This window comes from Crotalus tigris, unplaced genomic scaffold (genome assembly GCF_016545835.1).
Source record: "Crotalus tigris isolate CLP2741 ecotype Arizona unplaced genomic scaffold, ASM1654583v1 scf7180000024319.607755, whole genome shotgun sequence".
NCBI classification, from domain to species: Eukaryota; Metazoa; Chordata; class Lepidosauria; order Squamata; family Viperidae; genus Crotalus; species Crotalus tigris.
The window spans coordinates 471,951-496,608 of NW_024100491.1; the positions used below are offsets into that span (position 1 = coordinate 471,951).

Consider the following 24,658-nt stretch of genomic DNA (forward strand, 5'->3'; position numbering starts at 1 on the left):
CGCCGCCCATGCGTGGCCCCCTGCGCCGGCCGAGGCATAGCTGGCAAGCAGCAGAGACGGTGCAGGCCAACCACCGGCTGGGCCACCAGCTGGCCCAGCCCAAGGGAGGTAAGGCACCCGCTGGGCCCCACGCGTGCCAGCAACCCTCCCTGCACCCGCCGGCCTCTCACCTCCCACCCCTGGCCCTCTTTTACTTACATTTTTAGTAGTTGCTCAGCAGGGAGAGGTGGAAACTTCCAGACAGCTCGCCTTCGCTGCAGACAACTTGCAGCACCATTTGCAGAATGGGACTTTTGGAGGGTTCAGCAGGGCAGAGACAGCCTGGACAATTCCTATTGGCTTTTGAAAGCCAATAGAATTAGACTCTATTCAAGAGAGTCTATTCTATTATATTCTATTATGCAAAAGGGAGTAGCACAGATAAGGAAAAGGGGGGGAAATGGCAGACTGTGTTGTTTGGCGACCCCCGTGAAATGGTCGTTCGACCCAAAATGGGGTCCCGACCCACAGGTTGAGAACCACTGAACTAAAAGAAAGGTTGGGAGTGCTATCAACTTTGGGTGTTCCTCAGGTGCTTAAGCCTAGTATTCATAGTGTCATATACTTAAATGTATATAAGCCTAGTATTCATAGTGTCATATACTTAAATGTAGTCTAGATTCACATTTTGCACAAAATCATGCTTGTTTCTTTTTAGTTGCATTTGTGATCTAAGATACCATAGTTTAGTATTTAGTTCATTATGTGACACCGGACTAAAGGGCTTATTTTTACAGAAAAAGCTATTTTCTTAAACAATATTTCTTTTCCCTGAGTTTTCCAGTATTTTGGAGATTTCCAACCAATCTGTGATCATGGCTGTTTCTCTTCCCCAGCCTCTTCCCTTTTCCATCTCCAGCAGAGAGAGGTAGAGGAGTATGCCTCTGCATAGTATGTGATCCTAAGCCATGCTTCATTCAAGGAGCTGTCCATTCTGTTTTAAGGAAAGTCTTTTCTTCTCATGAGGATGGGAGTTTATTGCCCAGCATGAGATGCTGGCAGGCAGGGGACATTCACAACAATAATCATAACATCTAAGCCAGATAACAAATAGGATTTTAAATATTGTGTTTTTTCTTTTACAAACAAATGCACATGCCGCTTAAGTAATTGTTTATTAAAAATTGTGCGGAATTGTTTTTAATGTAATCTCATTTGTTCATTTTTCAGCTTTTTCTTTTCCCATGGGCTTTCTCAATTGTCAGCAAGATATATGGGCACTTACAATATTTTCTTCTTACCCATCATTCCTTTTTCTGTTTACCCCACTGACTGATTTTGAAGCAAGCCACAACCTCCTTTGCGTAGGGAGCCATTTGGCTTTTTTCAAATGATTCTACATTTCTGAGGTGGTGTGTAATGATCAACTGTAATTTTATGGGTTTCATCCAAATTGGGCTTGCTTCCGCTTCCCTTGTTTCTTATGGTTTTGAAAGTGACGTACAGTACACTCTATCCTCACTATTGTACTGTAGGTAAACCAGACTCTTCCATTGCCACTTTAAAAAAAAACGTATACAGAAGAATGCTAGCATTAGGACCTGCGCGGAGTCTTTGAATCAAGAGGTCTCTTGATTCATTCAATCTCTCTTAGACATTCACACACATACACACAAACTGCAACAAGAGGAGGAAAGTCGGCCAAAAGGGCTTTAAACATTTCAAAGTTTCCATTTGCAGAAGCAATGGGGAAACGTGGCAGGCCAAGAAAAGAACTCAAATGTGAAGGTGATGCTGGGGAAGCTGTTCTAGGGCAGCAGCAACTGCCAGTGATAGATAATATGTCCAGGTGCCCGTTCAGTGATATTTTCAACACCAGCAGTGAGGACTCCATGGAGAAGATCAACACTTTCCTACAGAATGTGCAGATTTTGCTGGAAGCAGCCAGCTACCTGGAGCAAATCGAGAAAGAAAACAAAAGTAAGTGGAGTTTTGATTTTCATTGGCTCCTTCTGCTGCTTCTTTACACGCAAACATATATTAAAACTAGGCATGTACAACAACAGAAAATAAAGAAAATGTTTATGAAGATGCAACAAGACAGAGCTGAACCTGCCAGATGAGACTGTTTCAATTTTTTAACCCTTTCCTAAGTCCAGTGGAATTTATGTGTGTCCCAAGGGATTTCATTAGAAAATATTCTTAGTTTGTTTTTGTTTGGTTTTCTTAGAAAAAAACAAAAACATCACCACCACATATTAGTTATGAAGTGATCCAGAACAATGCTGGCATATTAGAAGTATATTTTGATGTATGGATATGTGTGTTTGTGAAGTGTCGTGTCCCTATAAAAGGCTCTTAATGTGTCAAAAGCGGGGGCGGGGGTGTCGAAAACTGACCAAACTAGGAGATGGGGGAGGGGAGGCCATGCAAAACAAACTTTATGACCGTAGACTAACAGAAAACACTTTCAGGATTTTAGAAGGAATGGGAGGAAAAAGCCTTGTTTATCATTTTCAACTCTCGTTTCCTTCTCCTCCCCCCTCCCTGCAAACCCAAGAGATTGTGATTCTCTTCTCCTTAAAGAAAACCTCGCCGAGTATTCTGTGAAAAGAACAAAAGGGGAAATAAAAATAAACACACACACACGCACATCCCCCCCTTGTGGAAAAGGATTTCCCAACATCCCTCCCCCTTCTTGCTAATGTTGCCGTCAGCAAAAAAGAATAATCCGTACAGAAACGCTCGTTTGCAGCGTCTTTTGAGCAGCCTCCCGGATAGAACAATAACAAGCCAGGAACTATTTTAACCAGCAGGGCTGGTGTTTGATCTAGTTTAACAACAGCGAAGGTCAGGAGGAAGAAAAGGAAAGCAAGCATTGCATCGCGTCAACCCCTGCAGTGGAAAGGGGGGGGGGAGGAGAGAACCTAACTCTCCTTTGGCTTTGAGTATATTATTTGTATGTGTCAACCTCTTCCTCCCCCCCCCCGCGCGATTCTTTGCCTTACAAATCGGCCGTACAAATATGGGTGTCCCCCCCCCCGCTGTCACCCCCTCTCCGGAGTGTAAATTTCCACTGCAGTTCAACTAGCTTAGCCTTTGTTGACCGCCCTATCTTTCTCCCCTTGCTCTTCCCCATCTTTTTCATGAATAAGTGGATATATGGGTATTGTTTCCGGGAGGACTGGGTAATGCGAAGACTTCACAAAGCCTTCCCCCCCCACCTCCTCCTTCCACTTTTGCAATGGCTAATGCTCGCTGTCATCAATGGGAGTGTTTTTAACCAGCGCCTTTGGCTTTCTGGTCAATCCGGTTCTTTCCGCGGCACCCTGACTTTAGGATTGAGGTGCAGGGCCTTGGCTTCCGTGCAACGCCATCGCTCAAGGAAGACGGGCTGCCAAGTTAATGGAGGTATCCGTCCGCCCACCCTCCCCTCCCTTGGGAAGTCACGTAGGCAAAGAGCAAACTAGCCAGGTAGCCAAGCCAAGGGGGCGGAGAGGTGGCGTCCAGTAGTCCTCTAGCAACTCGGCCGAAGTGGCACTAATCAGTTTATACTGGCCATCTCTTTTCATTAGAACTGGAGATGGTGCGGGTAGAACTAGGTCAGCTTTGCCTCCGTTGTTTTCTCCGCTCCCCGAAGACAGACGTGCACAAAAGCATCTCTCCCCCCCACCAGGAGAGCTTAGTTGGAGTTTTAGGCGTTTTCCCTTTTTTCTGACTTCGCCAAGCTGCCCCGTTTTGCTGCTGCGGAAAACAAAGAGACAGAAAAACAAACGTGCGCGCGGTGTTCGCGATCCCTCACTTCAAGCCAAGCCACAAAACTACGGCACAGCTCCTTCCCTACTTTAGGTAGGAAACTCAGCCCCTAATTATTTGAACACAGGTTGCGAGGCGGGTGATGGGTGAACTCAGTAGTAACTGTTTCCAAGAACATGTGTTTTGTTACTTCCAGGTGTTAAATGTTTAAAAATCAGAATATTCAAGACACTGGTCTCCTCCGTAGCCATTTATCTGAATTCACTAATTGTCCCCTACAGAAATATTTCTACCCTATAGAAATCTATATCCTGATGAACGCCAATGTCATTTAGGATCTGTAATTTTGGGGTGCTCATTTGAATAAAATGGGAGCGAGGATGTGCCCAGTCTTGGTTTCAGCAATAGCATCTCGGTGGAAAACACAACTCCGTTGGGCTGCTAACGTGTGTCTTTCAATGTCCGTGACTCTTCTCCCGATCGAGGAACAACACTCGCGGATTCTGCATGTTTTGCAAATCAGCAGGCCGATATTGCTCCCCCTCTGTGCATTTCAGCGTTGCAGTGACTTAGGTTGAGGGCAACCCACGCGTTTGAATTTTCCTTAAAACTTTTTTTTCCGTGGGAGCGGCCAGTGCAAGTCTTTTTAAAAACGTAAACAAGACATGCACATTTAACAGCCTCTCGAAATCCCAACCCCCACATCCTTCTTAAAGTTCCACCGAAGCAAAAACAAACGACGCTGCCTCGGCTGCACTCTGATCCGCCTGGCTAGCTTACAGTATAATCAGTCTCAGCTCCTCCTCCTTTTTAGAACCACATGGTTTCCACATGGAGACAAACTCCTCTCTTTCTATTGGCCCTACTCTAACTTGGGGGGCGTGGTTATTTCAAGCCATTCCGCCAATGGGCCGCTCTCTTATCCCTATGATGTCACGCGTTGCTGAGCCTGAAGATCAATGGGAGGAGTCTGGAATGGAGCGGAGTGTCCTTGTTGGGAGTTGTGGTCAGATGATGTCATAGTTTCAGGCTTAAAGCGACAATGTTCTGCTTTGCACTCATAGCTTTTCCAAGTTGGAGATTCACAATAACAATAAGGGCCTGAACGGGTTCCACGAATTCCGATCCTTTCTTGCATGGGCAGCAATATGGGCAGTGGCAGATTCGTACGAGATTGCAAAACGAGGGATTAAGCGTCTTTCATTTAGCCTGTATCGGCGACGTTGTTCCTAAAATGTTTGCCCGATACGTGTTTATGCCTATACAGGAAGAGGCATTTGTGCTTTGTTAGGGAATATAAGTTATTTATGTTTGAAATGTGTGGGGTGTTGTTGTTTTCCTTTTGTATTTACTTTTCCTGAAGCAGGATTTATATCCTTCAAGTTATATTATCAGAAACGAATATGGCTCGCTAAAAGTTTCCAGGATGCTTGCAGTCTTACAGTACGCTTTTCTTTTAATTTACTGCAATGTCAAGGGCTTACGAGTCCAGGCCAATATTGTAACTGCTAGTATGGAAAAGACAGGCTAACTTGCAGTCGCCTCTTGTTTACCAGTTGCACGTTTAGTATCGTTTTTCCTATACCGAATGAAAACAGGGTAGACCTGGAGTTTTAAGGGAAACCTGCAACTCTTTTATGTTGCTTATTGTTTGCTTTAGTGTAAATTGGATTACCGGGCATGCAGCTGTTTGTTGGGTATTACATCTCTGTTAACAGCAAAACCTTTCATTTGAGCAAAATTCTGTGCAAAAAAGGCAAGAGGGAAAAAATAGCAATATCAGTCTATTATTCTGTTACTTGCTTTCAAGCACCTAAGCTTATAAACCCCAAATGTAACAATTACAGGCATAATCACAGCTTCATAAAACCATTTGACAATCAGTTTAATATTAAACATTTGTGCCGATTGAAATTGTATTTCACTTTTTTCTTGTGTGTTTTAAATAAAGCAATTTCATTTGCAACATAGTTCTACTTAGTATAACTTTAATTTTTCTAAGAGCTTCTGTGTTTGTATATCCAAAGAGATGGGTGAAGGAGATTTCTATATTCAGCAAAGAAAAAGGCTATATCGGCTACAGTAAAAATCAGGAAAAATGTCTCTGGATTCATTAAGGAAAAATAATATTTTTAATTGTGCAAAAATGATTTGTTTCGTAGGATCTATGTAAGAATAATTATTTTCTCTTGACATCACTAATCAGTATGCCCAAAGCTATCTATAAAAGCTTTTAGTTGCTCATTTGGGAGGTTATAAAGAGAATCATAACATGTTTTTAACAATGATTTCTAAATATGTGACACAGGCTACTGCAACTGTGTACGTGATGCACCAGGACTACACTTCAAATTTTGGGACATCCATGATTGGTTAAGAGAGGTGAATTTTAGCAATTGAATTTCCAGTTGTTCTGGGAGAGGGGGGGCAGCAGATTGGAAAGACTGATTGAAAATAATGCAGCAAATGACTTCATGAACTTTATGGTATTACAGCTCTAAAATTGCCTAATTTATTATTAACATTAATACTGTAATTGGCTTTCCATACCATTGACAATATTGCATTTTTTCTGATATATACTGATAAACTCATTAATAAGGTATTTTATATATTAAAGTGTACATGTGTGTAATGAAACAACATAATGCACTACTATTAAATTTTGTACTCCATTCCTGCAATTACAATGAGTTGTAAAATATCAAACATTTAAAACATGGTTTTATAAGTGCTACTTGGCTCTTCTATTAAAATATATAAATGAAAAGTATTTGAGTTCTTCTTAAATACTGATTTTGCAAACTGGCATGATACAAGTTTTGTAATAAATGTTAAACTGTTGATTTTTTAAAATCATTGTCAAAATCTCAATTTGTAGCTTGAGGCATTTGTAGCTATGACATCGAATGACTTTTCTTTAAAAGTTGTTCTTTTTGAAGTCTGAGGAAAAAGACAGAAGAATGAGGAAAAAAACACAGGGTAACAATAATTAGGTGGCACTAGCAAATGAATGCCCCATAAAAATGGAAGGAATGAAACAGCAAACCCACATTAAATTTCTACTATGGAAATGCTACAAATGAACAAAACCCAAAACAATTGTGAAATTAATCATCCCTTTAACAAATGCTTAAAAATGAGAAAAACTACTATATAAAAACTTGGTTATCAATATGGTTCTGCAATGATTTTGAATTTAAGATAGAGTGTTCAGAATATGGGTAGGTATGCACAAAGCAATCTGTATTCAATTCTTTCAAATCCTTCCCCAGGATTATGCTGCAGCTGTCTGACTGAAGCTGCAGTGTAGCCTCAACATTCTGTGGAAAAACACTGCTTTTTCTGTGGGATTTTGTGTGAGAATTCCTGCATGCTATGAAACTTTTTTTTATCTTAGAACATGAAATGTTTGCAGAGCCATATTCACTTCATGTAGAAATCTGCTACATGAATATAAAGTTTTAACGTCCTCCTCTTTGAAAGCGTGACAGGTGAAATGGCCCTGAGGAAAGAATTGCAAAGGATTGTTTCTGAAGAGTGCTCAGCTACTGGCAGGGATGTCCACAGGAGTCAACATGGAGGCCATGACCAAATGATCCAAGCCCCAGCCCTTTTTTACATGTATCCAGTGAGTACATGAAAGAGGAGATGATTCAGTTGTTCAGTCCAGTCCAAAATGCCACCATTTTGATGCTCTTTACTTTCCCTCCTGATTTCTTGGTAATTGACATAAAAACTATTATAAACTTCATGACTTTTATTTTTATGAAAATGCATTGCGTGGATTCAACTTTTTGCAGAAAACAGGGATGTTTTAATATTACTCAGTTTGCAGCCATCAAATTTTTTCTGGGCCACTAGCAATTTTTATACAGTTTAGAGGTTTGTACAAAGAATGGCATTGTTTATCTTCAAGTAGAAGCATTTCACTAATAAAGAGATTGTCCAGAAGGGATAACAAAATGATTTGTGGCTTCGATTACAGTGCTAGCCATGAAGGGTAACCTTACTTGCTTTTTTCATATGCCATTGATATATAAAGAATTTCTTATTTACAAGACAATAATAACAAGTTTATTCGGAATAAAAGAGATGCTCTTGCTTGTAAACCTTTGAATTTTAGCACCTGGATAACTAGGAAGGAAACTTGCTATTATCCCCAATGCATCAGGAAAAGAATTAACATTTAGTTAATGTACTTTATTGTTTATATATGCTTTGATATTGTTGAATTAAAATAGAAGATTGTAGCTTAAGTTCTTTCTTCTTTTCTTAATTCATAGGCTAAAATTTTGTAGTTTTTGTTGAAGTTGATTGTAGCGTAGCCTAAAAGCAAAGAAACTGGGTGGTAATAGTAATTATTTGTTTATTTACTTATTTGTTTATTTATTTAGGAGGCAGAGCTAGCAGGAGCAAAATTATTAAATTACTGGAAATTGTATGTCAATCTGAAATTGCATCTGGTATGGAATAAACCTGATGCTTGCAAGGGTGTGATGCATTCTTTGAACTATTTTGAAGAATAAAATAGTATTCTGTAGGGAATGAAAATACTTGATTAGATCATATCTGTGATAATCATTGGCAGCAAGTCCATTGTAATGTTTTTTCAAATTATGCTTTATATCTTATGTTTCATTTTCTTCCTCTATAATCCCAATAGCCTGCCAAGTAATGTTTTTGGATATTGCTGAGGAACAAAAATGTGGATGAGGTATCCAAAGGAAAAAGTATTAGTTAAAATTATATTTGATCGGTAATTATTGCTGAATTTGGAAGTGAAATATTGTTTACTTATGCTAACCTATAAGAATTTCAGTAGAGTTAATGCTCTTTGTGCTGCCACTAACAGTAGCTTTGGAAGATCCCTCAAAGAACTTTCCCAGGATTTCTTTCTAGGCTTTTGATTTGCTTTCTCTGAGAAGCTATGGAACATCACAAGCTACAGTTGTATAAACAAAGAAATTAATATAGGCTAACCTGTGGATTGTGAAGTAGCAAGTTTGCATAACACTAGATGGCACTAATTGAGTTTTCTGTATCTCTTTGCTGCTGTCTAGGACAGTGGTTCTCAACCTTTTTAATGCTACGACCCCAACCGGTCGTAAGTCGAGGACTACTCAACTGGTGCAGCACCGTTTGCAGAATGGGAATTTTGGCGGGCTCAGCAGGGCAGAGACAGCCTGGACAATTCCTATTGGCTTTTGAAAGCCAATAGAATTAGACTCTATTCAAGAGAGTCTATTCTATTGGCTTTCAAAAGCCAATAGAATAAAAGGGAGTAGCACAGCTAAGGAAAAGGGGGAAAAAAATGGCGGACTGCGTTGTTTGGTGACCCCCGTGAAATGGTCGTTCGACCCCAAATGGGGTCCCGACCCACAGGTTGAGAACCACTGGTCTAGGAGTTGTCTGGCTGTTTGCAGTCCAGATTTGATAGTGCCAGAAATCTCACTCAGTTAGCTTTACTATTAAATTGACATGGATAGGATTTCAATATAAATAAACCTATTGACTTACTACTATATATTATTATTATATCAGATTGAGTATAACCACTGAATAGTTTCTCAGAATTGTTGGAGATTCTGGTGAGATTTTTGGGGTTGGATGTTGGATTGTCATTGCTAATCATGAGCTCTAATAAAGTGATATTCCCTGTAGAATGACCTTCCCTGGGTCAATAGCCTTCTAGCTCTATTGCACTACAATTCTTATTCTCGCCAACCAACATCTATCATATGCTGTCTATCAGGTTAGATCCATGTAATCTGAATCCATATCTTTTGGATGAAACTCCTATGGGAATATTTATTATTATAAAGTGAGATACTGAAGTGCAGGCAGGCAAAAAAAAAATCTTAAGACTTCTGTGACTACATTAAATAAGAATTATTCAGAAAACTAATTAAGAGTGATATCATGTGGTCTGATCAGTTTTGGAAATATAATAGCAATAAGAACTTATTTTAAAGGATAATGTCATTCTCTTTCATAAACCTTTTATGATTTATAGAGAAAATCTTTTATGTATTCCTATGAAATCCTAGAACCAAATGACCTACCATATCATGATGAAACATGCCTATGCAAAAATCTTTAAACCACTAAGTAATATGACTTAATTTGGGTTCCATTGACTTTATGCATAAGGTGCTTCCAGACAGCTAGTAGAACTATCAATCAAAAGCTACATGTAACTGTTTTTTAACTAAATACAGTACTGCACTTTGGAAAGAAAAACAATGGAGAGGTTGATGTGAAAAGACAGATTAAGTGGAGTGTGCCTCAGGATCCTTTTTACAAGTCAATGAATAAGGCTGAATGATTATGTGAAAGCTCCATCTAGAACAGGGGTGTCAAACGGTTTCATCATACCAAAGCTATGCCCACCCCATTGCCAGCAATGCAAAGAGTCGCGATACGTCGTGGCACGTCACATGATATGGCGAGTTTGACACCTGTGATTATGGAATTATGGAACCTCATATTATGGAACCTCATATTATGGAACCTCATAAAAATAATGTTCAAATTTACCAAGATTGTGTAAAAATAATCACATTTTGTTTACTTAGGATTCTGTCTTAACAATAATTGTGGAAATAGATCTGAATGTACCTTTGAGTAGTCTTCGCTTCTGGTGACTTACAAGTGCCCACTACATTTTTGGAAGTGGCTACCATTGCCTTTTTCCAAGGGCTGAGACAGAGTGACTACACCAAATTATTCAGCTGGCTTCATGCCTAATGCAGGACTGGAAGTCATGACTTTGTAGTTTCTAGCCCAGTACTGTAACTACTCACCCTCTTACATATAACTCCCTTATGACCCTGTAATCCCTTAATTTGGGATAGAGTTGGGGCGACTAGTTGGAGATGAGCATTTGCTGGCTGGAAGGGTATATAAAAGCTCGTATATATAAACTTTGAAAATTATTAGCAAGAAATGTTTTGGATCTCAAGCAAATGCTACATATTACCTCTCTGCTATTCATTTAAACTGCTCCAGGTTTTTTCTAGTTTTGAGATAAACCTGAAAAACCACTGTTTTAAAGATTATATTAATTTTAATGAATGGATAGTTTTAACCAGTAGCACTTTTTAAAAGGCTCCTATGGAAATCTGAAAAAAGTCAGAGTGCTCTAATAGAAAGAAGCTGCTATGTTGTACATCTACAAGTCTGAAGCACTTCTGAGTTATTTTCATATGTGCTTAATATGGATGTGTGTTTACTTATTTATTTCAGGAATAAAAATTATGTTGCTTTACAATGATTCTTGTTGAAACAATATAACACTGTTTTCTTGCTAAGTTAAAAACTGAACATAGGAGGCTCTGTTTGGTATCTGCAAAATACTTTCTGTATTCAATTATAAAATATTACAAAGTACTCAATTCGGCTTTTCATTCTGACCAGTTTGCACATCATTTTCTTCCAACTTTTTGTATTTGTCTGTTTTTCAATTAAAATTCAGTTTGCCTAGCAATTTTAGTTTCAATTAAAATTCATTTTCCCTACACATGGGGATACATTTATTTTTTTGTAAATTCTATTTTTTTCTAGTTTAAAGTATGATTCTATTAGTGATTTGAAGGATATTCATATATTATTTGTTTTTAGGACCAAAAATAATCACATCACAGGACCTGTTCATTCCAGTATTATATATACATACATATATTTGAGAAAAGGGAATGTTTTAGACATAGGCTTCATTCCATAGGATGTATCCTATAAGGCTCTAAAACAGAATTAATTATTTATGCTGTCTGTAACAGTAATAAAGATTTGATCTGAAGTAACCATTATTTCACATTAAAACTCTTATCCAATGTGTAATTTTAATTAAATTTGATGGAATTTAAGTTTCAAGCAAACATGTTTTCAGTGGCAAACTTACTTTAATTTCTATAAGATGATTTGATTATAAATTGTATTTTAAAAGTTTCTTGAAATAATTGCAGAGGTAAAACAAAACAGGCTTGTAGAACCTGTTATATGATGGATTTATTATGGCAGATTATAATAATTAAAATGCAGTTTTGTGGTACCTTTGTCACTTGACAACTTAAAACCGTGCAAATGGAGCAACAAATCGTTTTCAGTGAAACTTGTTTCCGAGTAGTTTATGCAATTAATGGTTTGAAGCTTAACAAATCCCAAAACTAATTATTTAGAGGGGAAGGCGCAAGACAAGCTGTCCATTTATCCTGGAGTTCTGTTTATTTTATTATTAGATCAACCTTCATGGGTTATTTTACGTAAACAAGGAAGGGATTTCCCCATCTTATATCCGTGTTCATAGCCACACCGAGGGAAGGGCTGCGTAAGCTTTCTTCTGTCCGGGCAACATGTGTAACGTGGAAAAAACGAAGCTTCCCATAATGCAAACGTGCACACGCGCCGCACTTGCATGGAGAGGAAGCCGAGAACTACATTTCCCAAATGGCATTGGGGCTGAAAGTCTCATGTGCGTCCCCTCCCCCTCCATGATTTCTAAGCGGAGGTAAACAAACTGTGAAAGAGGCAGGGACGTACAATATCTGCTGCAGAAGGCGGAGAAAGCGATAGATCTTTGGGGAGAGGGCTTGCACGATGGATGCAGGGGCAGCATCGAGATAGAGGAGGCGAAAAGTGTGGGTCCACGGAGGAAAAGGGCAATAGGGGGCAGAATGCAGGACTAGATTTAGAAGAGGTTAGAGGACAGAATAAATGTTTGGGGCACTGAGAAAAGGGTATGAAGCTGGGTCGGGCGCAGTGCTAGAGATTTAAAGGAGAAGAAGACGAATAGCCAAGACCAAAGGGGATACAGTCGGGACCAGGAGTTGTGGGAAAGGTCTGTGTTAGTGCCTAGAGGTAAAGGAAAGAGATCTTTTTGAAGTAGGATGTGGCCATGAGTCAGGGTAACTGCTGCAGTAGTTGTTCAATTCTTCTTTACGCCTCACTGATTAACTTCGTAGAAGCAGGACGAGAGGCACCCTTTCTCCAAGTTACTCGTTTCCTACCTTATTCTTTTTCTCTATTGGAAAAATCAGAGAACTAAGGTCTATTTCACCCATAGTGCCAGGGCAAGGCAGCAAAGTCCCCTTCACAATTGTTCGGGGGAAAGGTCTCATCCATCCCAAGGGCTATGGAGCGTGTAGAGATGATCAACATCCAGCGCCTTTTGGAGGCAGCCGAATACCTGGATCGCAGAGACCAAGGTAACACTTTTTGAGGAAGGGGCAGGAATTGAGGTGGCCCACCTTCCTGGAAATAGGTCCAATTTAACTTGTTTTGAAAGAAGCAGTTGCTTGGGGAGAGGGGAAAAAACAGGGCCAAAGAGATTCACATGTAATAGATGGAGAAATGTGAGCAGAGTGGCATGTGCTCTGGATTTGATCAAGAAGTTTTGATACAGACATTAAAGTTGTCTTGGAAATACTTTGGAGAACCGATTTGGGGTAGTGCTTAATGTAACTAGTATACAAACTGGGAGACTAACTTCTAGTGCTGCCTTGGGCATGAAATTTTTTTGTCACTTTGCTGACTTTGGGCCATTCACTCTTTCTCAGCCTTAGAAAGAAGGCAATGGGAAACCACTTCTGAAAAAGAGAGAAAACTGCATGCAGTCGCCAGGACTGACTGAAAGGGATTTGGACTCTAAGCTAATCAGCCTTATATGAACAGGTGCATTGCCTGTGGTTTTTATGTCTGAGTGTTCTCACATTTGTTTAAAGCTGAGAGTGTTCCCTGAGAAGTTATTCAGGGCTCTGCTGGTGTTGTCTTTGGAAAATACTGTTTCTTACTCACTGTTCCTTCTGTTTCCATTTGATCATAATTTATGCAGAGTGTGAACATGGGTATGCCTCAGCCTTCCCTTCCATGACAAGTCTTGGGCTGCAGGACCCAAAGCCACTGCAGAGACTGAGCCGGTCACGAAAGCATAGCAGCGGAGGCAACAGCACAGGCACCACAAACAGGTAACAGTCTGAAAGTCACTTGAAAAGGGGAGGTTGTTAGAATATATAGGCACAATATTTCATGCATCCATCAGAGAGAATAGATTATATTTTATTTTTCCCTTTTGCTGGAGTTCCCCTTTCTTCATTATCTTGCTTCCCCAGCCCTTGATGATCTGCAAGTTTGTGGCTTTTAATAGAGGAATTGACCAGTGTGGTATTGTGTTAGCTGCCTCTTTAAATCTTACAGAACCAGCTTGTTAGATGAGTAAGTAATGCCTTGTTCCTGCAGGTTCCCCATACTCATTTTATGTAACTTGCATCATCATTGAAAGCTTTCCCGAGTAGCTGATTTTACTCTAGAGAGACTAATATTAATCTAGGGGAAAATCCTTTGCATTTTTATTCTGAAATGTATCCCACTGTATTCAGTGGAGGTATGGGGATTCCCCACCCCTTTGTTCAGGTATGTATGCTAAGTCTGTAGTTTATAAATATTTTCACGTAGCAAAAAGAGACTTGGAGTTTTAGATCAAGTCATATTCGCTTGAACACCATTTGAAGATGTTGTTTTACAATGTATTTTTTTTGTGCAGACTTTTTCATTTTTGGCATAATTTATAATCTGATGGATTATGAAACCTCACATTGAATAGTGTATTAGTCTGATAATAGAATCTTCTTTTCTATCCCTCATGTGGCATGTTCTATGTATGTAATAATATCAGGTTAACAAACCAATTGATGGAAAGTATGAGCAAAATAATTGCAATAAAATAGAGTTGTGTTCCAGGAGAGAAATATATTTTGTAGATTTGCAGACTGTTTTATGCCAAAAGCTCACCTACTTGATTACAGCAACAATATTTTCCAAAGATATAATCTTTCTAGTGCTCTCGATGATATATGAGCCATTTTAATCAAATATGACTCCACCTTCTGAACAAAAGGCACTTGTTTACTTATTTAAATGTAATTTAGAGAATTTACTAAAAATCATTGTTGCATAAACACAATAATATTAAAACTAAATGATGCCTTCAAAATTAGTCATCTCTAATACTGCAGTGCCATACTTGTAATATCTGTAGTGATGACATTTTAACTGCATGCCATGTCAAATGAAACAAAAACAAAAAGTCACACAGCTTCATGTACTTCCACAGATAGGGTTTTACTCTTTTCTTTTTTTGTGTGCATGTCTTACAGTGACTGTTTTAATGTTATTGTAACAATAAACAAGTATTGTAAATAAACAAATGTGGATAGAAGAAGCAACATTTGAAATTCCATCTATAAAGCCAATTAATTTTTATTTATTTATTAAAACATTTTTATACTGGCTATATCACCAGACTCAAGGTAGTGTGCAAAAGCAAAATATCATTAAAACATATAGAGCCTGACACAATATAATGTGACATCCCCCCAAAAAGAACATATAGAAATATGTAAAAGCATGTAACAATAATAATGGCAGCCAAGTCGCCACTCATCAAACCTTTTCCTGCCTTGTGAAATGTAGAGAAGGAGACCAGGCCTCTTTAGCCCAGGAGCTATACTGTTTTAAAATCATTAGGGCTGTTATAGAGAAAGTCATCTTTCTGCTCCACAACTTTTGTACCTCCCTTGCAGGGAGGCAGGAGTTTAAGGAGGCCCTGACATAACAGGCTGAATCATTTGGGAAAAGAAGGACCCTGATATAGTTCAAAGCCATTCTGTAAAAGGTCTTACAGGTAAAAAGTAGCATTATTGGAAGTCTATTGGTAACCAGTGTAGCCTCAAAAGTTGGTATTATGTTGTAATAGTAAGTTTCATTTGCCACTAGCTTGCTTGTTGCATTCTGAACCACTGGTAATTTCTGAGTTGTCTTCAAAAGCTACCCCATCTAGAGCTTACTGCATAGTCATGCCATGTGATCATGCTAGCATGGGTTACTTCTGTCAGCGCTTCCTGGTCTCTTTTACAACCAGAGTTACAACTAGTGCATCAGCTTAGGCTGAGTGAAGCTTTAAATAAATACTCCTATTAATTGGATAGTATAACTGCTACATTATTTATTTTGTGTAAATGTATATAAATAGTATTCATTCTTTAGTCAAAAAGTCTCACAGGGGAGTTTATGTGGATCAGTATTACATATGTAACAGTTCTGATATTTAAGTGTTTTAAAAGCAAGACACAAAGAAGCATATATAGAGCAAACGAAAGAAAAACTGGGACTGTTCTCAAAAATGCTTATAACAATCACCCAAGAGAAATATTTCAGGTAACTTGGTAGAATTGCTATCCTTGGCACAACTTTGGTTTGTACCTTAGCAGGAAATAAAATTTTACAGAGTCCATTTATAACAGATGTGTGTTCCTGCCATTCATGATGACCCATGAAAGTCTTCTTTCTGTATATTTTTCCACTGTCTGGTCTGCTGGTGCTAGGTTTATTGGTGAGACAATACGTGGTCTGTACATTTTGGTTGCAAAATATATGCTTCAAAGAATTTGATATACAATTGTGTTAATTTTGACTAAGTTTAGAATAAAAGTAACAGAACCCAGTGGGAACAGCTGAATTCTGGGACTAGAGGCACTAACCCATATTTATTTTTTATTTTATTTTAAAAAAATTATCCCTCAATAGCAGCAGCTTTTAATTATATGTAATAATACACTATTATAGTAAATAGAAGCAAACAATAAAACAATTAAAAGAATCAACAACTAAAACAGTGGTGATAAACTTGTTAAAGTATCACAAAACAACCAAGGAAAATTCAGAACTTCATAAAGTCATTTAGATATGACAAGAATATATTTTATCATTTCTGTTAAATCTTGTTTTTTTGATAGGGAAGACAACAACAAATGGTGAAATAATAATTTGCAGTTCTGGAATTAAAAGCTATAGTTACCTTATTTGCTCTTTTCCTGTTTGGCTTACTTACTATGACGACATGAGTTGAGAAGGGAGAATTTTTTTCAGAAATTCTTTTGTCTTTCTATCATAATTTGCACATTGCTGAGGGCAGTTGAAATTTACTATTCTTATTTTGATTTTTTTTATCCTAAATCACCAAGTAGTTTCCCACTAGCTAGTCTCTGATACTAAAACTGAATACAGTATACATAGGGGCCAGTTTTTGAAGTGATATAAAATAGGCAGGGGGCATACAAGATCTTTTTAGCTAGTTAGAGTAAAGCACCATAATCTCCTTTTCTTGCTCAATTTTTAATGGCTTCAATTGGATTTATATGGAGTAAAGGCTGGTAGATTGCAGTCTCAGTAGCTCTTCCATAGCCAAAGAATTGTTGCATCGCAGGAAATAAAAAAACTCCACATGTATGCAAACTGATGCTTTTCCAATGTATAATCAGGGTTAATAAAATTTAAATGGGCTGTTGTGTAATCCAACAATTTAACTGGGTTCAGAAAAGGACACAACAAATTGAGGATAAGAACACTGACAGCTATTAGAAGAAACAGGAGGTACAACCTCATGCCCAGATATATGCAAAAAATGGAAGCATGCAACTCAGAGTGAATTGCACTCGGCAAATCTGGGATAGTTGTAAAGTTCCTTCAAAACTTTGCAATAATGAAGTGCTAAATCAATGTAGCATTACAATATTTGAAGTAATAATTTTGACTAATCATGTTCTAAATGTATTTTGTTTTATTTTTTTTTCTAATAATTTATAGTGGTTGAATCCATAGATGTTTTTCAAGAATGGCAAAAAAAAAGTCTGGATAATGAATTGAAGGGTTTTTGTATGGGGGGGGGTATATGCATGTGTGTATGTCTTAATTCTTAATGTTACTGTTTCTAATATTCAAAGCACCTTGAAATTTTAGTTTTAGTTCTTTTATTTATGCATTTCTTATTTGCCTTTCAAAATCATAGTCTTAAAGCAAATGACAATATAAAATTGTAACATTTAGAAATTATAACTATACCTTAAAATGTATAATATTTAACAATAAACAAATAAAAAATAAAACCATAGAATCTATTCAATTAAAAACCAAAAAGAATAAATATGCGTATATAAAAATAAGTCCACTTTTAACTAATAGCATTTCTTTTGAATTTAAGATTAATGATAATTTCAAACACGGTTCCCTCTCTAATTGGTGGACCAATAAGTAGATCCTTTAGTTGGTCTGGGAGAGGTAGTTGGTCTGCGGAAGAGGAAATAGAAGTAGAAAAGGAAGAGCTGCTAGTGATATAGGAGGAGTTAAAAACAAAGAAGGCAAAGAGCCATTAATAACAAAAAAGGTTTTCCACCTCTTAGCAGAGGGAGAGAAAGGCAAGTTCTTTCATTACTCCTTTCCTCCCAGCAAAAGGGGTCAAAATTGCTCTAATGGCACCAAAAATTGGAGTGATTTTCTCTTCTTTGTGGTGGTGAGGATGCATGCTTATGGCTCTCTTTTCTGCCTGAAAAAAGGGTCAAAACTATATTTGGTTGCCGTTAGTGAAAATAGAGCAATTTTGAGTATGAGGGAGGTATTTGTACACGGGGTGCATGAGATAGGGATGTGTGTGTGTGTGTGTGTGTGTGTGTGGAGAGAGAGAGAGAGAGAGAGAGAGAGAGGGAGAGAGAGAGAGATTGGCAGCCATTTTGTGCTCAAGTCTTTCACATTTCATCAAAATCTAGATATGCCCATAAATCTGAACGTTGAATGCCCTGGATTTCAATGTAAACATCAGCTTTGAATTCCAGATTGCTTTTGGGGATTAAAGGTAATTTGGGAAAGGGACAACTTCTCCTTTATTATCTAGCAAGGCTGTGACACCTTTTGCCAGCCCAGGACTAGCAAATATTTTTAAAGAATAGAGGTGGAAATGATACTTATAATGTTAAATATACCTACGTAGATGTAGCATTGTAAAGTAGAACATTTAATCCTGTTAACTGATTTCATTCCTTACCCGGATGTAAGATCTACTGAAATCAGAAAAAAATTATTATTATATATTAGAATGTTAGAAATGATGTCCTTTACAAAAATAAATACAATATATTACATGTATAACCAATTTTATTATAACATACAACATATTAAGAGGGACATTAAGACAGTAAATGGCTCTGCTATAGAAAGCAGACTCAGAATATGACTACACCCAAGATTAGAGCTGATATATTACTGCAAATACATATCAGAATATGGAAAGACTTGTATGAATATGTATGACAAAGATTGCTGAGGAATAAGTGTGGTTGCATGATTTCAAAGACAAGTTCTATCAACATGGAGGAGGAACATTATTACACTGACAAATATAATTGGCCTCTGAGGCTATTCTACTTTCCCAAATAATATCCCCAAATTGATGTATTAGATATTTTGTTGTTGTTACTCATAGTGAAGATTTCTATGTCTGGTATTTATAAATTCCATTTGTTTCCAGGCATATAAAATGGGTACTTGACAAACTGTTATCAAGCTTAATAAGTAGCAATAGGCCAAAATGTCATGAAATGTACTTGCCTTTAAAAATTTTTTGATGTTTCTTATGAGCAAGGTATGGATTTTTTTATTAGACAGTAAGTATTGATGTAAAAGAAGATACTTATCTTTATTGCAACCCCCCCAAACAAATTAATGCTTCTTGCTCCAGTTCATCTGCCGTAATAGTAATCAATGGCTGAAATATAGGCCTGGAATGGTGGTAAGTAGAACTTACTCAAATACATTTACTTGCATATTTGAAATAGAACTTAATGGAAATTTTGGTGGCACAGTAGTTTCAAAAGTTCTACTTCCTTTTGTTGGAAAGAGGCTAGAGACACCTGGCATATAAATTTAATACATTATTATAGTTCGTTGCAGTCAGCCAGATGTTTAGACTGGAATTGGCATTTTTATCCACCTATTGAGTCCTTCCCAAGAACCTGGGATATGCAGATATTGTTAAGTATCGTCATAGGATGTAAGCTTTTCCAAATTAAACTACCTTTTGCAATTGACAGTGATTTTGTCAAGTGTTGGTCCAGATGTTGTTAATAATCATGAAATGTTTAAAAATCCAGATCAAATCAGAAATACCCTTTTGGTGATGAGTCTTTCTTAATCTTTGTTCTGTGGAATAAGGTGTTCCATGAAGTTTAATAGTGTTCTACGAATTTGGTCCAAGAGAAGTTTTACTCTGGGGCTTAGATCCATTTAGTGGGCTAAGAAATAGCTTATCTATGAATGAAGAGGAGGTGTTGTTTTCATTCAACATATCTTAGCTTTATGATTTTCTTTAATAAATCTCATTCTGGATATTGATGAAATGTGCCATTGAATTCAAATTAATTCATCTAAGTTGTATAATCAGCGTCTTGTATCTAAGAGAGAATAAATACCATTATTGATACATATATTTTGTTTCAATAATTATTTTGTTACTTTTTCCTCATAAAAGAAAAGCATAGCTGTTTTTTTTTTTAAAAAGTTTAAAGTTTTAGCACTTGATTTTTTGGTAACCCTTTGATTTCATCAAGTTCTTGAAACATGTTGAGAACTCTTTTCTTAGCCTGGTATTAGTAAAACAACAACAACAACAACTCCAGAGTTTAAATAAATAGCTGTCTGACTTAATTTCCCTGCAATAAACAGATAATATGTCCTTTCTACTTGCCACTTACCACTTCTAGGTATAAATCAGAGAAGCCTTTTTCGCAGTTGATGACATTGCAAATATATTTTGCATTTTTTTGAACATAGGTAATTTGTACCTCTAAAAAGCAAAATATGGATGACTACATGGACATCTCTGCAGTTATGCTCAACACTTGATGCAGTCCTTTCTCACTCAGCATGCCATTTGTTCATTACAAGTGGATTGTTCTATATCAGAACACAAAGATAGTTATTGGTTTTAAGTTGTAAACAACCCTCTGATGTCAGATGTAGTGTAAGTTACAGATAATTCTGCTCAGGATTGTTCCTGAATATAAAAATGTCCACTGACCCTTACTGTTTCTGCTGGTTTAGACTTATGCTAAATTAAGGGCGGTATCAGCTTCTTAAATCTTTACACTTACACAGTTTGCAACCCACAAACTATATGGATAATGTGTGGAGTTTACAAATATTCAGGGAGTTTGGTTCTGAGCCCTAAACGTGCCAAATTAAAGCTACCTTTTTCTATTTCAATTTTTATTCCAGATACCTGTGACAAAGAGAAACATTTAAATGGGCAATATTTTTCATAGAACTAGACTGCTTGAGCTACTAACTTCTGTATGTATATTTTTCTTTCCGTTGGCCAAAAAATAGGAATGATATATATTTTAGAGATATATTTTGGCTCCTTTAGCTTGTTTTCTAATCCAAGTGAAAACCAGCTTTAAGTGCTCAACTTTTGGTTGTTGTCTTACCAAACAGAATGAATATTTTGGTTGGGCAGCAAAAATTACTTGACCTTCCTGTTATTCCAATGCTGTGAGTTTAGTGACTGGTTTTAATCCAGGGAGTTTTGGAAAACAGTTCAGTATTGCTAACTTGCAGAAGATAATTTGATATATAATCCACCCTTGGGGGTGGGTAGAACAGATGCATTCATGCGCTATTGAAAATAAGGAACCCATCAAACATCATCTACCTGCTTACCCAAAAATTAGGTGACTAGTTTTTAGCCTCTACAATTTCACAGTTCTGTTGGGAAGGTAGAAAACTGAAAAAGGAATACCTTGTTTAAATAAGTGCCAGGTTAAGCAAGAATGGCAGGTTATGATGCAGTCTGTTGTAATGACCTCCATTGGAGGTTGGATAATTGCAGACAGCATAGCTTTTTTGAACATCTGTGGACAACCTGATAATTCCTATCAGGATACTCATACAAAACCAGCTGCAGTAACCACCCTTTATTATCACAAATAGACTGCTTCTGAGTCTTAGAATGTGAATGCTGCTATTGCTAGATTTCAAGACAGAAGTAGTAAGATGGCTAGGTTGACATTTTCTGTCTTATTTTTTCCATGGGAACTATCTATAATTGCTAAAATATTAGTATCCTTGTCTAATGGGGATATAGCCAAGTACTATATCCTTTCCTATATAGAAAGAATACTATACTAGAGCATATACTGTAGAAGGTATACTATACCAGATCATTAAAGCTGAAAAACCTAATTTGTAATGAAATAGGGAACCTTGTTATACCTAAGGAAAATCCAGAAATAAGGCATGACAAACAGAACTCTTTTGAACCCAGAAAGCTTTTATATAAAACTCAGGTGATATACAAAACAATGTACTGAATTCTAAATTTGTTGCTGCTATCCCTCATATTCAAACCTTTCCATTTGATACATATAGCTCACATAGTACTGTATATGTCAAGGCCTAAATATGTTTACATATGTCTTAGACCTTCAATCCCTCATTCTCATGATATTTTTCAGTGAGTTTTGCTCAGAGCTTTAAAAATGTATCTATTAGTATTATTTTAATATCCTCAGAACTATAACTGTCTGTATCAATAATGAAAATGAAATACAATACAGAAGCTCAAAGTTTGCTTTCAACCACTAGATCAGATGTGTTACATATCTGCTATTTGATTCTTTGCTTATTGCTGAGATACTTGAAGGTATTCTTTGCTCTCTTTTTTTAGGACTATCTTATAAATAATATCTTAGCTTGGGTTTGCCTTCCATTTCCTGACAAGAAGATCTCAGAAAGAGTCCTCTAAGCTATTGTGCTATAGAGATAAACTAGAAATTATTGGAAGTGCTTTTGAATATAAATATGTCCCTGGCATACGAGTAGAAGGATTTTTAACCACTAAAGATGAGGAATTTATAGAATTCTTTTTTATTTTTTTTATTTTTTAAATCAACAAAACAAGACAAAACAAAACATAACACAACACACATACACACACAGTGTGTGCTCCTCCTTTTTTTAACAGCAATTTCGTAACAGTAATCTATTATTTACATTTCCCCCCATTATTCTTCTTTAGATATATTTGTCCTTGTTGTCCCGTTGTTTCTTGTTTGCATTTTTCTTCCTTCATACTATACTTCATACTAAAAATAATAGGAATTTATATAATTCTTATTCTACCCAAAGCTTTCTTCTGTAGGTTCTTTTTCCTCATTTGAAGAGGTTCCTATAGAGAAGCTGCTGGGAAGTAAATGGCTGAAACAGTAAAAATTTTTAAACAAGAAAGAAAGGAATTAAAATCTCCCCAACTACTTTCTTTGCCACTCCAATTTTTAGATTAATTTCAGTTTTACCAGATTATCTGGAGCAGTTCAGTGAATTTCAGGATAATTAAGAAGATTCCCTATGACTTACAACCACTTGACAGAATTGTTTACTTATTCACCAAGCATTACTTTCCAAGCTTCTGTAGGAGTTAACTTTGATATTCATGAACCTGTGTCTCTAAAGGTCATTTTTCCATCCCTAGAAACAAACATATTTTATTTAAATAAGAAACTGGGTTAAATATATGTATTATTTACATTATCTTGCTTATGCTGAAAATCATAATGTTTCAATAATATGTTGTTAACAGAAATATAAGTTGACACAACTGTTCAAGAAATCCTAATAATTCTTATGACCAACTGAGTGATGTACTGCAGTCAGTCTATAGGGATATATTATACATATTGTGTTGCATTTTATTTGTGTCTGGTATTATATCTTCAGGATTTAGAATTCCAAACTTCCTAATTCTCTTTAAATTAGAGATTTCCAACCTTTTGGGCACCAGGGACCGGTTCTGTGGAGAGAGGTTTTTTCGTTGACCAGAGGGGGCGTGGTTTCATGTACGGTCTGCATTCCGCAGATGGGGCTTTGCTTGTTTGCATGGAACGGTTTCTGGCATGCTGCAGCCCAATGCAGGTCCACGGACTGGGGGTTGAGGACCCCTGCTTTAAATGACATTACTTCACTGAACCTAAGTATGGTGGTAGGACAAGAATTTTTCTGACATTGATAATTACTTCACATGTGCCAAGAATAAAACTTTATTCACCGTTCTGAGTGCTAAATATGGGAAGAGAGGAAAAGTTAAATTAATTTTAATTTCTTTGACAAATATTTTTCTGTCAACTATCTGATATGCAAAAATATTAAGCTGCTTGCCACTTTTAAAAGAGAAACCTTAGTAGAAGGAATATTGACCACTACTAAGCAAAATTACCTGTATTTTCAAAGCAAAATGAAATATATTTCTCTCCATTGAGGGATAGTTTTTAGTGCATAGTTGAATGATTGTAACAAGTTCAGTGCTTTGAATGTCATATTCACCAAAATGACAAAGTGTTAGTATGCTTGTGGGAACTATTGATATTTCTAGAATTATTAAAAATATATATTTAGCAAAAGAGGTTAGTGGGGTTATTCAAAAACTCAGACAGATAACTGATTGGACATGCTGGAAACTGACTCTCAGCATAACACATTTGTCATTCAATCGCAAAAAAAGATTCAGTTTAAATTATAAACAACCTACAGATTTCAGATAAAGGAACATCTTTTATTTCATTAGATCTATTGTACTCTTCAGCTAAGTCAACAACTGTCTTTCCATTAGCCAAAAAGTACTTTTAGGGGATCTAAGACACAACACTGTATATGTGATCTTGAGCACCTAAAAGAAAAGTAGGTTATAAATCTACCAGACAAAAATTGGACTAGTACTGGGCTGTAGCATGCTAGCAACCGGATCGCACAAACAAGCAAAGCCCCATCTGCGGAATGCAGGCAGCACACAAAACCACGCACTGTCCAGTCCAAAAACCTTTCTCCATGGACCTGGTCCCTAGTGTCCAAAAGGTTGGGAATCTCTGACATAGAACATAGTAATCTTTGGCTATAGCAGAACTTTGGATGTTGTTATTATTTATTTCATAGAGCAATCCATAGATTAATAGTTTACTTAAACTATATTTATTTTCTTACAGATAATTCCTGTTGATTCAGATATGCTTTTTTTGGTGCTGTCTAATGCTCCCAGCATATTCATTTG

The 24,658-nt window shown here is 37.0% G+C and overlaps 1 protein-coding gene across 3 annotated transcripts in view; it reads left to right on the forward strand.

The window, feature by feature from the left end:
- Positions 1 to 1,582: 1,582 nt before the first annotated feature.
- Positions 1,583 to 24,658, forward strand: part of MXI1 (MAX interactor 1, dimerization protein) — a 62,522-nt gene continuing 39,446 nt past the window's right edge. For 2 of the 3 annotated variants that reach the window (XM_039325174.1, XM_039325175.1), the window contains exons 1-2: positions 1,583 to 1,959; positions 13,568 to 13,700. In XM_039325174.1, coding sequence (XP_039181108.1) covers positions 1,725 to 1,959; positions 13,568 to 13,700 — 368 coding nt within the window. In that variant the 5' untranslated portion in view covers positions 1,583 to 1,724. Of the gene's footprint in view, positions 1,960 to 11,909; positions 12,942 to 13,567; positions 13,701 to 24,658 lie in introns of those variants that run through there. The other variant, XM_039325176.1, reaches the window with a different exon arrangement.